This window comes from Dendrobates tinctorius, unplaced genomic scaffold (genome assembly GCF_039654945.1).
Source record: "Dendrobates tinctorius isolate UK_male_01 unplaced genomic scaffold, ASM3965494v1 ptg000236l, whole genome shotgun sequence".
NCBI classification, from domain to species: Eukaryota; Metazoa; Chordata; class Amphibia; order Anura; family Dendrobatidae; genus Dendrobates; species Dendrobates tinctorius.
The window spans coordinates 2,183,479-2,195,537 of record NW_027361903.1 but is presented as its reverse complement, the minus strand read 5'-3'; the positions used below and the strand labels follow the sequence as shown (position 1 = coordinate 2,195,537).

The window sequence follows — 12,059 nt, the reverse complement described above, 5'->3', positions numbered from 1 at the left end:
GAGATACATGATAAGATCCTCAAGCAAGCAGAATTTGGCTGACAGCACTTCCAGGATCAAGGGATGCACGCTCTAAGCCCAGGGACCCAGTTGGACATCAAAAGTCACAAAAAATGAAGAGGAGCAGCATCCAATCCAGGTGAAAAAACATGTGAAATTAATTGTGCCATGAGAACATACAACGTTTCGACCATCACATGGTCTTTTTCAAGCATACTACATAGCAAATATGGCGGTCTTAAATAGGCCAAAGTGGCCAACCAGCATCAAGTATCCGCCCATTCATGAATAAATAGTCATCAATTATATAAAAAAACATACAAAAATAATATTAAATACATAACAATACAATACAGACATAAAATATAAAATGTAATTCAGAGATAGTACAATTTCAGCAGCACATGGTAAAAATAAACAAAAAAACAACCAATCACAAGTATGAAATCACTAATGATATGTTAGTATCACCCATGTATCCTAGCAACCCTCCACCAATCAGATGTAGTCATATATAAGGGTGTCCACAACATAACCAGTCAGCCAATGAATGTACACACAAAAAATAGCGCCAAACCCAGTAACCAATTGGATTTACCTACATATCCCGTGGTATCATGGAATCGCCATCCAGTGCTCAGTAACCCCCCATTAGAGTCATCACAGGGCGCCCGTCCGGTGAAAGACCCAAATCTCGCGTTGTCACAACGCAGATATCGCGCATGTGTAACAGCGATCAGCGCGAGCTCCATCAATCTAGCCACACAAATTCATAATGATCAAAGAGAGGTGAAAAAGATAGCGGTAACCTGTCATACAAGTCGCGCAGGCGCACTAGCGCCCAGCGCAGGCCACAACATCGCAGCAAAACAAAACTATGCTAGTCTAGGGGCGGTCATGTGACAAATCACATGATCGCAATTCAACCAATCCCCTACCAGTGAGCGCGGTCACATGACTAAGTCACATGTTCGCAATCCCACAACCTAGCAACGCTAATAAACTACTCAAAACCAACTCCATGGTTGACGACTATTTATTCATGAATGGGCGGATACTTGATGCTGGTTGGCCACTTTGGCCTATTTAATACCGCCATATTTGCTATGTAGTATGCTTGAAAAAGACCATGTGATGGTCGAAACGTTGTATGTTCTCATGGCGCAATAAATTTCACATGTTTTTTCACCCGGATTGGATGCTGCTCCTCTTCATTTTTTGTGACATGATAAGATCCTGTCTGCAGTCACCACTAGGGGGAGCTCCCTGTATACATAGATATATGATAAGATTCCATCTGCAGTCACCACTAGGGGGAGCTTCCTGTATACAGAGATACATGATAAGATCCTGTCTGCAGCCACCACTAGGGGAGCTCCCTGTATACAGAGATACATGATACGATTCTGTCTGCAGTCACCACTAGGGGGAGCTCCCTCTATACAGAGATACATGATAAGATCCTGTCTGCAGTCACCACTAGGGGGGGCTCCCTGTATACAGAGATGCATGATAAGATTCTGTCTGCAGTCACCACTAGGGGGAGCTCCCTGTATACAGAGATACATGATAAGATCCTGTCTGCAGTCACCGCTAGGGGGAGCTCCCTGTATACAGAGATATATGGTAAGATTCCATCTGCAGTCACCACTAGGGGAAGCTCCCTGTATAGAGATATATGATAAGATCTTGTCTGCAGCCAACACTAGGGGGAGCTCCCTGTATACTCTGCCCTAAACAGGACAGTCAGTACGCCGGGGTGGGAGCGTGATGCCAGGAGTGAGGAAGCAACAGGAGGACGGCATCGCAAGAAAATGGGAGGTGCCAGACCCAGATCTGCGACATCCATCAGACCGGACCACCCCCGGGGTGAGTATAATAAAACTTGTTTTTCTTATCTTGCAGGTCGGATCGGGGGTTTATCTACAGCATTATAGAATGCTCTATATCAGCCCTGAAAGGCAGCGGCCCCATCTTATAGCGGCCAAAACATGTGACAGGTTCCCTTTAAGTGTAAAAATAAAGTCTATTAGAAAGTTGAAGCTGCAGCGCTTTTCCTTGATCCTCTGATCGGCGTGGCTCAGAGTTGGGCCGGTTCAGTCTGTGCACTCTGATCGGCGTGGCTCAGAGTTGGGCTGGTGCAGTCTGTGCGCTCTGATAGGCATGGCTCAGAGTTGGGCTGGTGCAGTCTATGCACTCTGATCGGCGTGGCTCAGAGTTGGGCCGGTGCAGTCTGTGCACTCTGATCGGCGTGGTCAGAGTGGGGCCGGTGCAGTCTGTGCACTCTGATCGGCGTGGTTAGAGTGGGGCCGGTGCAGTCTGTGCACTCTGATCAGCTTGGTCAGAGTTGGGCCGGTGCAGTCTGTGCACTCTGATCGGCGTGGTCAGAGTGGGGCCGGTGCAGTCTGTGCACTCTGATCGGCGTGGTTAGAGTGGGGCCGGTGCAGTCTGTGCACTCTGATCAGCGTGGTCAGAGTGGGGCCGGTGCAGTCTGTGCACTCTGATCGGCGTGGTTAGAGTGGGGCCGGTGCAGTCTGTGCACTCTGATCAGCGTGGTCAGAGTTGGGCCGGTGCAGTCTGTGCACTCTGATCGGCGTGGTCAGAGTGGGGCCGGTGCAGTCTGTGCACTCTGATCGGCGTGGTTAGAGTGGGGCCGGTGCAGTCTGTGCACTCTGATCAGCGTGGTCAGAGTTGGGCCGGTGCAGTCTGTGCACTCTGATCAGCGTGGTCAGAGTTGGGCCGGTGCAGTCTGTGCACTCTGATCGGCGTGGTCAGAGTCGGGCCGGTGCAGTCTGTGCGGGGAGCTCGGTGTTTGACGCATGTTTCTGCTGAAGCCTCATTGTCATGAGACACACGGACCTGGTGACATCAGATGACAGGACGCTGCATCCCATGATCTCACCATCTGATGACTTCATCTGCTGCATCTCCTCTGCTGCTGCCAAGAAATAACAGATTCTAGAGACTCTGCTGAGTCACGACCTCCTCCTATACAATAAGCAGCAGGGACTACAACCCTCACCATGGCTCAGACACTGCAGTTGTCTCATACATATAGAATATGTCCAGGATAAATCTTATAAATCAGAGACCGACATCAGAGGAAAATACAGAAAACAGAGACCTGGTTATGGGTGGGATTTACACTCTGACCTGGAGATGACCCCCACTGTCCGGGTCATCCAGGATCTGATACCTGAGACTCCGCTGATCGTGGACAGCAAAACCACAGCAAGAACCAAGACAAGCAGAACCGCCTTACCACCCAATATTCCACACTATCATTCCCATCATCCCGGAGACGTGGTGCTCGCTCTGCTCACTCACCATCTGCCCAGAGACGCTGCCACTGGTGCCCTCCATCTGCCCAGAGAACCGGCCACTGGTGCCCTCCATCTGCCCAGAGACACGGCCACTGGTGCCCTCCATCTGCCCAGAGAACCGGCCACTGGTTCCCTCCATCTGCCCAGAGACACTGCCACTGGTGCCCTCCATCTGCCCAGAGACACGGCCACTGATGCCCTCCATCTGCCCAGAGACACGGCCACTCGTGCCCTCCATCTACCCAGAGACACTGACACTGATGCCCTCCATCTGCCCAGAGACACGGCCACTGGTGCCCTCCATCTGCCCAGAGAACCGGCCACTGGTGCCCTCCATCTGCCCAGAGACACGGCCACTGGTGCCCTCCATCTGCCCAGAGACACTGCCACTGGTGCCCTCCATCTGCCCAGAGAACCGGCCACTGATGCCCTCCATCTGCCCAGAGACACGGCCACTGGTGCCCTCCATCTGCCCAGAGACACGGCCACTCGTGCCCTCCATCTGCCCAGAGACACTGCCACTCGTGCCCTCCATCTGCCCAGAGGCACGGTCACTGATGCCCTCCATCTGCCCAGAGACACGGTCACTGATGCCCTCCATCTGCCCAGAGACACGGTCACTGATGCCCTCCATCTGCCCAGAGACACGGTCACTGATGCCCTCCATCTGCCCAGAGACACTGTCACTGATGCCCTCCATCTGCCCAGAGACACGGCCACTGGTGCCCTCCATCTGCCCAGAGACACGGTCACTGGTGCCCTCCATCTGCCCAGAGACATTTCCAGTAGTGTCCTCCATCTACCCAGAGACATTTCCAGTAGTGTCCTCCATCTGCCTAGAGACATTTACAGTGGTGCGGTTGTTTGGATATCGCTGTGTGTAACGGGGATCAGCAACCGGCCCCCCCTGTCGGGTATCGCTGATCGTGCAGCATTGGCTAGGGCCGTTTTTCGATCGCTGGTCTCCCGCTGGCCAGCGCGCATCGCTGTGTGTGACAGCGAGAGACCAGCGATCAGCGACGCTGGTTTCTAATGTAAATATCGGGTATCCAGGAGCCGCGGCTCTTAGATACCCGACGTTTACTTTAGAAACCAGCGTCCAGTGTCGCTGGTCCTGATCGCTGGGGCTGTCTATGTGACAGCTCACCAGCGATCGGCCTAACGATGTCCCAGCGACCCCATCATGTCGGATCGTTGGTGGGATCGCTGGGACATCGTTATGTGTAACGGGGGCTTTAGGCTGCTTTCACATATCAGTGTCATACCATCAGTCACAATCCGTTGGCTCGACAGATTGACGGATGGGACGGATCCGTTTTTTGACCGTTTCTTCCGTTTTCTGACGGATCCGTTTTTAAAAACGCCCACAGACAGATACATAGATAGGAAATGAGAAACTAGGTCTGAGCTGAAAAAGTAAATTAATGTGTATGCAAAATGTAAATGCATATAAACACATGGATACATAGATAGATAGACATGGGATAAATAGAATACAGATATATCCATAGATGTATCTATGGACCCCAGCACAGACCTCCGTACAGACACGCATACCCCCGCACAGACCGCTGCAAAAACCTGCATACCCCCGCACAGACCGCTGCACAGCCCACGCACAGCCCCACCACACACCATACAGGCACACAGTGTCGGCGCATGCGGTTAAAAAAACCGGAAACCGATGACGGATTCCGTCATTTGTCGGACAGCAACGGATCCGGCGCCCATAGGCTTCCATTCTAGCAAACGACGGACAGCGCCGAATCCGTTGCTGTCCGACTTTTCGATAGAGGCAAAAAACGTTCCTGAGTCCGTTGTCTCCGGCCGATGGACAAAGAATTTCCGACGGATGAAACGTGCGGCGATCAGTCGGAATCCGTCGCTGGATCCGTTTTTTTCAAAATTTGACAGATTGCGACTGATGGCAAAAAAAAGTGATATGTGAAAGAGGCCTTACAGCTAATGAAGACCCAAAAGCCATTATCTCAGTAAATTAGAATACTCTATATTAACATCAGCTTGAAAAATGATTGCAAAATCTGAAATGTCGTCCTACTGAAATGTATGATGAGTAAATGCACTCACTACTTGGTCAGGCTCCGTTTGCATCAATTACTGTATCAATGCGGCGTGGCATGGATGCGATCAGCCTGTGACACTGCTGAGGGGTTATGGAAGCCCAGGTTGCTTTGATAGCAGCCTTCAGCTCGTCTGCATTGTTGGGTCTGGTGTCTCTCATCTTCCTCTTGATAATACTCCGTAGATTCTCTATGGGGTTAAGGTCAGGCGAGTTTGCTGCCAATCAAGCCCAGTGATACTGTTGTGTGTACACCAGGCATTGGTACTTTTGGCCGTGTGGACAGGGGCCAAGTCCTGCTGGAGAATGACATTTCCATCTCCATAAAGCTTGTCGGCAGACGGAAGCATGAAGAGCTCTAACATGTCCTGGTAGACGGCTCTGCTGACTTTGGTCTTGATAAAACACAGTGGACCTACACCAGCAGATGACATGGCTCCCCAAACCATCACTGATGGTGGAGACCTCACACTAGACCTCCAGCAGCTTGGATTGTGGCCTCTCCACTCTTCCTCCAGACTCTGGGACCACTGACAACAGTCCGGTTCTTCTTCTCCTTGGCCCAGGTAAGACGCTTCTGGCGTTGCCTATTGGTCATGAGTGTCTGACACAAGGAATGTGACACTTGTGGCCCATGTCCTGGAGACGTCTGTGTGTGGTGTGAAGCAATGACTCCAGCAGCAGTCCACTCCTTGTGAATCTCCCCCACATTACTGAATGGCCTTTTCTTAACGATCCTTTCCAGGCTGTGGTTATCCCGGTGGCTTGTGCACCTTTTTCTACCACACTTTTTCCTTCCACTCCAGTTTCCATTAATATTCTTGGATACAGCACTCTGTGAACAGCCGGCTTCTTTACCAATAACCATTTTTTGTGGCTTCCCCTCCTTGTGGAGTGTGTCAGTGACTGCCTTCTGGACATCTGTCAGGTCAGCAGTCTTCCCCATGATTGTGGAGCTAGTGAAACAGACTAAGGGCACCGTTACACATAGCGACGCACCAGCGATCGCGACAACGATATGACCTGGTAAGGATCGTTGGTGCGTCGCTACATGGTCACTAGTGAGCTGTCAAACCGGCAGATCTACTCAACGATGAAGCAATGATTCGGCGATCCGTATAACGACTTCAGCGGTCGTTGGGACCTTGTCACACAGCAGCTATTCTGACGACTCAGACCTCGATAGCGTGAGTTCTGAGTCGCCATTGAAGTCGCTCATCGCTGTTATGGAGTCAAACACAGTGATGCATGCCGGCCAGCGGGACATGAATGATCAAAAAATGGCCTAGGACATTCGAGCACGATCAGCGATATCGCAGCGGGGGTGGGGTGATCGCCGCTATATGTCACACGTAGCGAGGTCGCTGTTGCGTCACAAAATTGGTGATGTTTCAGCGATCTCGCTATGTGAGACGGGGCATTAAGGGACCTTTATAAACACTTAGGAGCCTTTACAGGTGTTTATTGATAATTATTCTAATTGATTGAGATAATTTTTGGGTTTTCATTGGCTGTAAGCCATAATCATCAACATTACCAGAAATAAACCCGTGAAATAGATCACTCTGTGTGTAATGCTCTATAGGATAGAGGAGAGGCACTGTCTGTATTGAAGATCTGAAATACATTCACTTTTTGATGATTTTCTAATTTTGTGAGAAGCTCCTGTATAAACCAATAATGGCATCCACATTCTATATACATTCTATATATTCTATATACATTCTATATATTCTATATACATTCTATATTCCACAAGACAGACTTTTCTATCAGGTACTCTGCCCATTTCCCAGTGTGGTGCTCCATATTTCTAGAGACAACTTCCAGAGGTCTCCTCCACTGTAAGACTTCCCTTCCAGCTGTAACCTTCACCCTCCACCTTATTGGCCTCCATCATCTCAGAGGTCAATGTTATGGAGGAAGCCTCTAATCTCCTCTATATAAGTGGTTGCCTCCATACTGGGATGGACAGTTTCCAGTAGTGGTCTCCATCATGCTACAGTCTTCTCTATAAGTCTTGTTCCCCACTGAGGCACGCAGCCACCGGAGATCTTTTTTTTTACTGTAGCATTAACTAGACATTTTATTGTCAATGGCCTCCTCTGTCCTCTCGCTTGCAGGGTCGACCTTCTCTGCTCCAAGTCATTCTGGAGAGATCTTTCTATAGTTGGGAACATGGCCAGTGACTCCAGTTCTACTAAGACCCCAGGACGCCCCCCACATTAGATATATAATATAGAGGCACTCACTTTTCTATATATATATTAGATCAGGGCTCCCCAACTCCAGTCCTCAAGGCCCACCAACAGGTCATGTTTTCAGGATTTCCTTAGTATTGCTCAGGTGGGCCTTGAGGACTGGAGTTGGGGAACCCTGCATTAGATTACGATTCATCACATCCAGCAGATACAAGGTATGTAATCTCTCCCCACATGAAGCAGGAGGAACCTGCGGACCCGGCAGAGACCCTCTATAGTCACTAGTGCAAGCCACATAATGCCCCACCATAATGTCAGGAGGAGGCACAGAAAGAGCCGAGAGCGACCCCTGGCGGTCGCTGAGCTCATTACATGCGCTGCACACTAACCTCTAGAGCAGCAGACTGTTGTCACCTGCCCCACAATGAGGCTTCTTAACCCATCACACTCCACACAGATCGCAGCTCATTTGCCTCACTGACAGCAGAAGCTCCAAAGGACGTCACATTAATCAATAGAAGGAGCGCAACAAACCCCAGACACAGAGCCCGAACCCTGCCAGCTCCAGAGAGAAGCGCCTCAGTGCCACCATGCCCCACAGGGGGGCGCAGGAAGCAGCAGATGGCGCCGGGTACATACATCAATGCTTTACAAGGGCGCACTGCCTCCTAATGACTCCGGGGGAAACACTGTCTGCAAAGGAGTCAGCAGTGCTGGGTCCCCCCTCAATATGCAGAGAGCATAGATCAGGGCACAGCCCCCCCCCATAGATCAGGGCACAGCCCCCCCCCCCATAGATCAGGGCACAGCCCCCCCCTCCATAGATCAGGGCACAGCCCCCCCCCATAGATCAGGGCACAGCCCCCCCCTCCATAGATCAGGGCACAGCCCCCCCCCCTCCATAGATCAGGGCACAGCCCCCCCCCCATAGATCAGGGCACAGCCCCCCCCCATAGATCAGGGCACAGCCCCCCCCCATAGATCAGGGCACAGCCCCCCCCTCCATAGATCAGGGCACAGCCCCCCCCCCTCCATAGATCAGGGCACAGCCCCCCCCCCATAGATCAGGGCACAGCCCCCCCCCATAGATCAGGGCACAGCCCCCCCCCCATAGATCAGGGCACAGCCCCCCCCCCATAGATCAGGGCACGGCCCCCCCCCCTCCATAGATCAGGGCACAGCCCCCCCCCCCATAGATCAGGGCACAGCCCCCCCCTCCATAGATCAGGGCACAGCCCCCCCCCCCATAGATCAGGGCACAGCCCCCCCCCCCATAGATCAGGGCACAGCCCCCCCCTCCTCTGGGCAGCTGTGAGCCTGGAAGCTGCGGATCGTCTCCTCCACTCTGCGGCCGCGCTGTGATACAATGTATCCAGGAGTCAATATTGACATTAGAAGCTGCGCGACACAATGTAGCGACCGGCTGGATCCGATCCCAGGGGATCCCAGAACTAGGACAGGGGTCAGAAGCCCGAGACCCCCGGGAATCACCAGATCCGAACAGTCCAGGCAATAAGCGCAGACCTGAGACCGATATTGGGGGTAGTGGTCCTATAAGCTGTGTGCAGGGTATTGGGGGTAGTGGTCCTATAGGCTGTGTGCAGGGTATTGGGGGTAGTGGTCCTATAGGCTGTGTGCAGGGTATTGGGGGTAGTGGTCCTATAGGCTGTGTGCAGGGTATTGGGGGTAGCGGTCCTATAGGCTGTGTGCAGGGTATTGAGGGTAGCGGTCCTATAGGCTGTGCGCAGGGTATTGGGGGTAGTGGTCCTATAGGCTGTGCGCAGGGTATTGGGGGTAGTGGTCCTATAGGCTGTGTGCAGGGTATTGGGGGTAGCGGTCCTATAGGCTGTGCGCAGGGTATTGGGGGTAGTGGTCCTATAGGCTGTGCGCAGGGTATTGGGGGTAGTGGTCCTATAGGCTGTGTGCAGGGTATTGAGGGTAGCGGTCCTATAGGCTGTGCGCAGGGTATTGGGGGTAGTGGTCCTATAGGCTGTGCGCAGGGTATTGGGGGTAGCGGTCCTATAGGCTGTGTGCAGGGTATTGGGGGTAGCGGTCCTATAGGCTGTGTGCAGGGTATTGGGGGTAGCGGTCCTATAGGCTGTGTGCAGGGTATTGGGGGTAGTGGTCCTATAGGCTGTGTGCAGGGTATTGGGGGTAGTGGTCCTATAGGCTGTGTGCAGGGTATTGAGGGTAGTGGTCCTATAGGCTGTGCGCAGGGTATTGGGGGTAGTGGTCCTATAGGCTGTGCGCAGGGTATTGGGGGTAGTGGTCCTATAGGCTGTGTGCAGGGTATTGGGGGTAGCGGTCCTATAGGCTGTGTGCAGGGTATTGGGGGTAGCGGTCCTATAGGCTGTGTGCAGGGTATTGAGGGTAGCGGTCCTATAGGCTGTGTGCAGGGTATTGGGGGTAGTGGTCCTATAGGCTGTGTGCAGGGTATTGGGGGTAGTGGTCCTATAGGCTGTGTGCAGGGTATTGGGGGTAGTGGTCCTATAGGCTGTGTGCAGGGTATTGGGGGTAGTGGTCCTATAGGCTGTGTGCAGGGTATTGAGGGTAGCGGTCCTATAGGCTGTGTGCAGGGTATTGGGGGTAGCGGTCCTATAGGCTGTGTGCAGGGTATTGGGGGTAGTGGTCCTATAGGCTGTGTGCAGGGTATTGGGGGTAGTGGTCCTATAGGCTGTGTGCAGGGTATTGGGGGTAGTGGTCCTATAGGCTGTGTGCAGGGTATTGGGGGTAGTGGTCCTATAGGCTGTGTGCAGGGTATTGGGGGTAGCGGTCCTATAGGCTGTGTGCAGGGTATTGGGGGTAGTGGTCCTATAGGCTGTGTGCAGGGTATTGGGGGTAGTGGTCCTATAGGCTGTGTGCAGGGTATTGAGGGTAGCGGTCCTATAGGCTGTGTGCAGGGTATTGAGGGTAGTGGTCCTATAGGCTGTGTGCAGGGTATTGAGGGTAGTGGTCCTATAGGCTGTGTGCAGGGTATTGGGGGTAGTGGTCCTATAGGCTGTGTGCAGGGTATTGGGGGTAGTGGTCCTATAGGCTGTGTGCAGGGTATTGGGGGTAGCGGTCCTATAGGCTGTGTGCAGGGTATTGGGGGTAGCGGTCCTATAGGCTGTGTGCAGGGTATTGGGGGTAGTGGTCCTATAGGCTGTGTGCAGGGTATTGGGGGTAGCGGTCCTATAGGCTGTGTGCAGGGTATTGGGGGTAGCGGTCCTATAGGCTGTGTGCAGGGTATTGGGGGTAGCGGTCCTATAGGCTGTGTGCAGGGTATTGAGGGTAGTGGTCCTATAGGCTGTGTGCAGGGTATTGGGGGTAGTGGTCCTATAGGCTGTGTGCAGGGTATTGGGGGTAGTGGTCCTATAGGCTGTGTGCAGGGTATTGGGGGTAGTGGTCCTATAGGCTGTGTGCAGGGTATTGGGGGTAGTGGTCCTATAGGCTGTGTGCAGGGTATTGGGGGTAGTGGTCCTATAGGCTGTGTGCAGGGTATTGGGGGTAGTGGTCCTATAGGCTGTGTGCAGGGTATTGGGGGTAGTGGTCCTATAGGCTGTGTGCAGGGTATTGGGGGTAGTGGTCCTATAGGCTGTGTGCAGGGTATTGGGGGTAGTGGTCCTATAGGCTGTGTGCAGGGTATTGGGGGTAGTGGTCCTATAGGCTGTGTGCAGGGTATTGGGGGTAGTGGTCCTATAGGCTGTGTGCAGGGTATTGGGGGTAGTGGTCCTATAGGCTGTGTGCAGGGTATTGGGGGTAGTGGTCCTATAGGCTGTGTGCAGGGTATTGGGGGTAGTGGTCCTATAGGCTGTGTGCAGGGTATTGGGGGTAGTGGTCCTATAGGCTGTGTGCAGGGTATTGGGGGTAGTGGTCCTATAGGCTGTGTGCAGGGTATTGGGGGTAGTGGTCCTATAGGCTGTGTGCAGGGTATACTGCCCCATGTGTATAATTACACCCGTGTGATCTGCATGTGCCTATAATGTCATTGGTGTGGGGAGTATAATCTACAGTCATGCTATAGATATGTTTTCATGGTGTGAATACTCGGGGGTGTATAATCTCCACGTGCTCCGTGGTTTTCTGCACTGGGATCACTTTCACTTTCCGTGGATTTCAGCTCTGCAGGAGACACAGGGGGGGATCAGAGCCCCTCAACAAAATACACTGCAAGTCCAGCAGACAATGATAATATACATGTGAAGGAAGAGTGTGTAAACTCCGGCACAGAAAGCACCAGAAACCCCGACATCACTGCCCCCCCCCGACATCAGTGCCCCCCCCCGACATCAGTGCCCCCCCCCGACATCACTGCCCCCCCCGACATCAGTGCCCCCCCCCGACATCAGCGCCCCCCCCCGACATCACTGCCCCCCCCGACATCAGTGCCCCCCCCCCGACATCACTGCCCCCCCCCGACATCAGTGCCCCCCCCCCGACATCAGTGCCCCCCCCCGACATCAGTGCCTCCCCCCC

At 52.9% G+C, this 12,059-nt stretch overlaps 1 protein-coding gene across 2 annotated transcripts in view; it reads right to left on the bottom strand.

The window, feature by feature from the left end:
- The window catches only part of GFRA1 (GDNF family receptor alpha 1), a 251,851-nt gene that overhangs the window by 232,458 nt on the left and 7,334 nt on the right, over window positions 1-12,059 (bottom strand). Inside the window, exon 1 of one of the 2 annotated variants that reach the window (XM_073556581.1) lies at window positions 599-869. The exons of the other annotated variant lie outside the window; for it this stretch is intronic. Coding sequence (XP_073412682.1) covers window positions 599-752 — 154 coding nt within the window. The 5' untranslated portion in view covers window positions 753-869. Of the gene's footprint in view, window positions 1-598; window positions 870-12,059 lie in introns of those variants that run through there. 2 annotated transcript variants of the gene reach the window in all.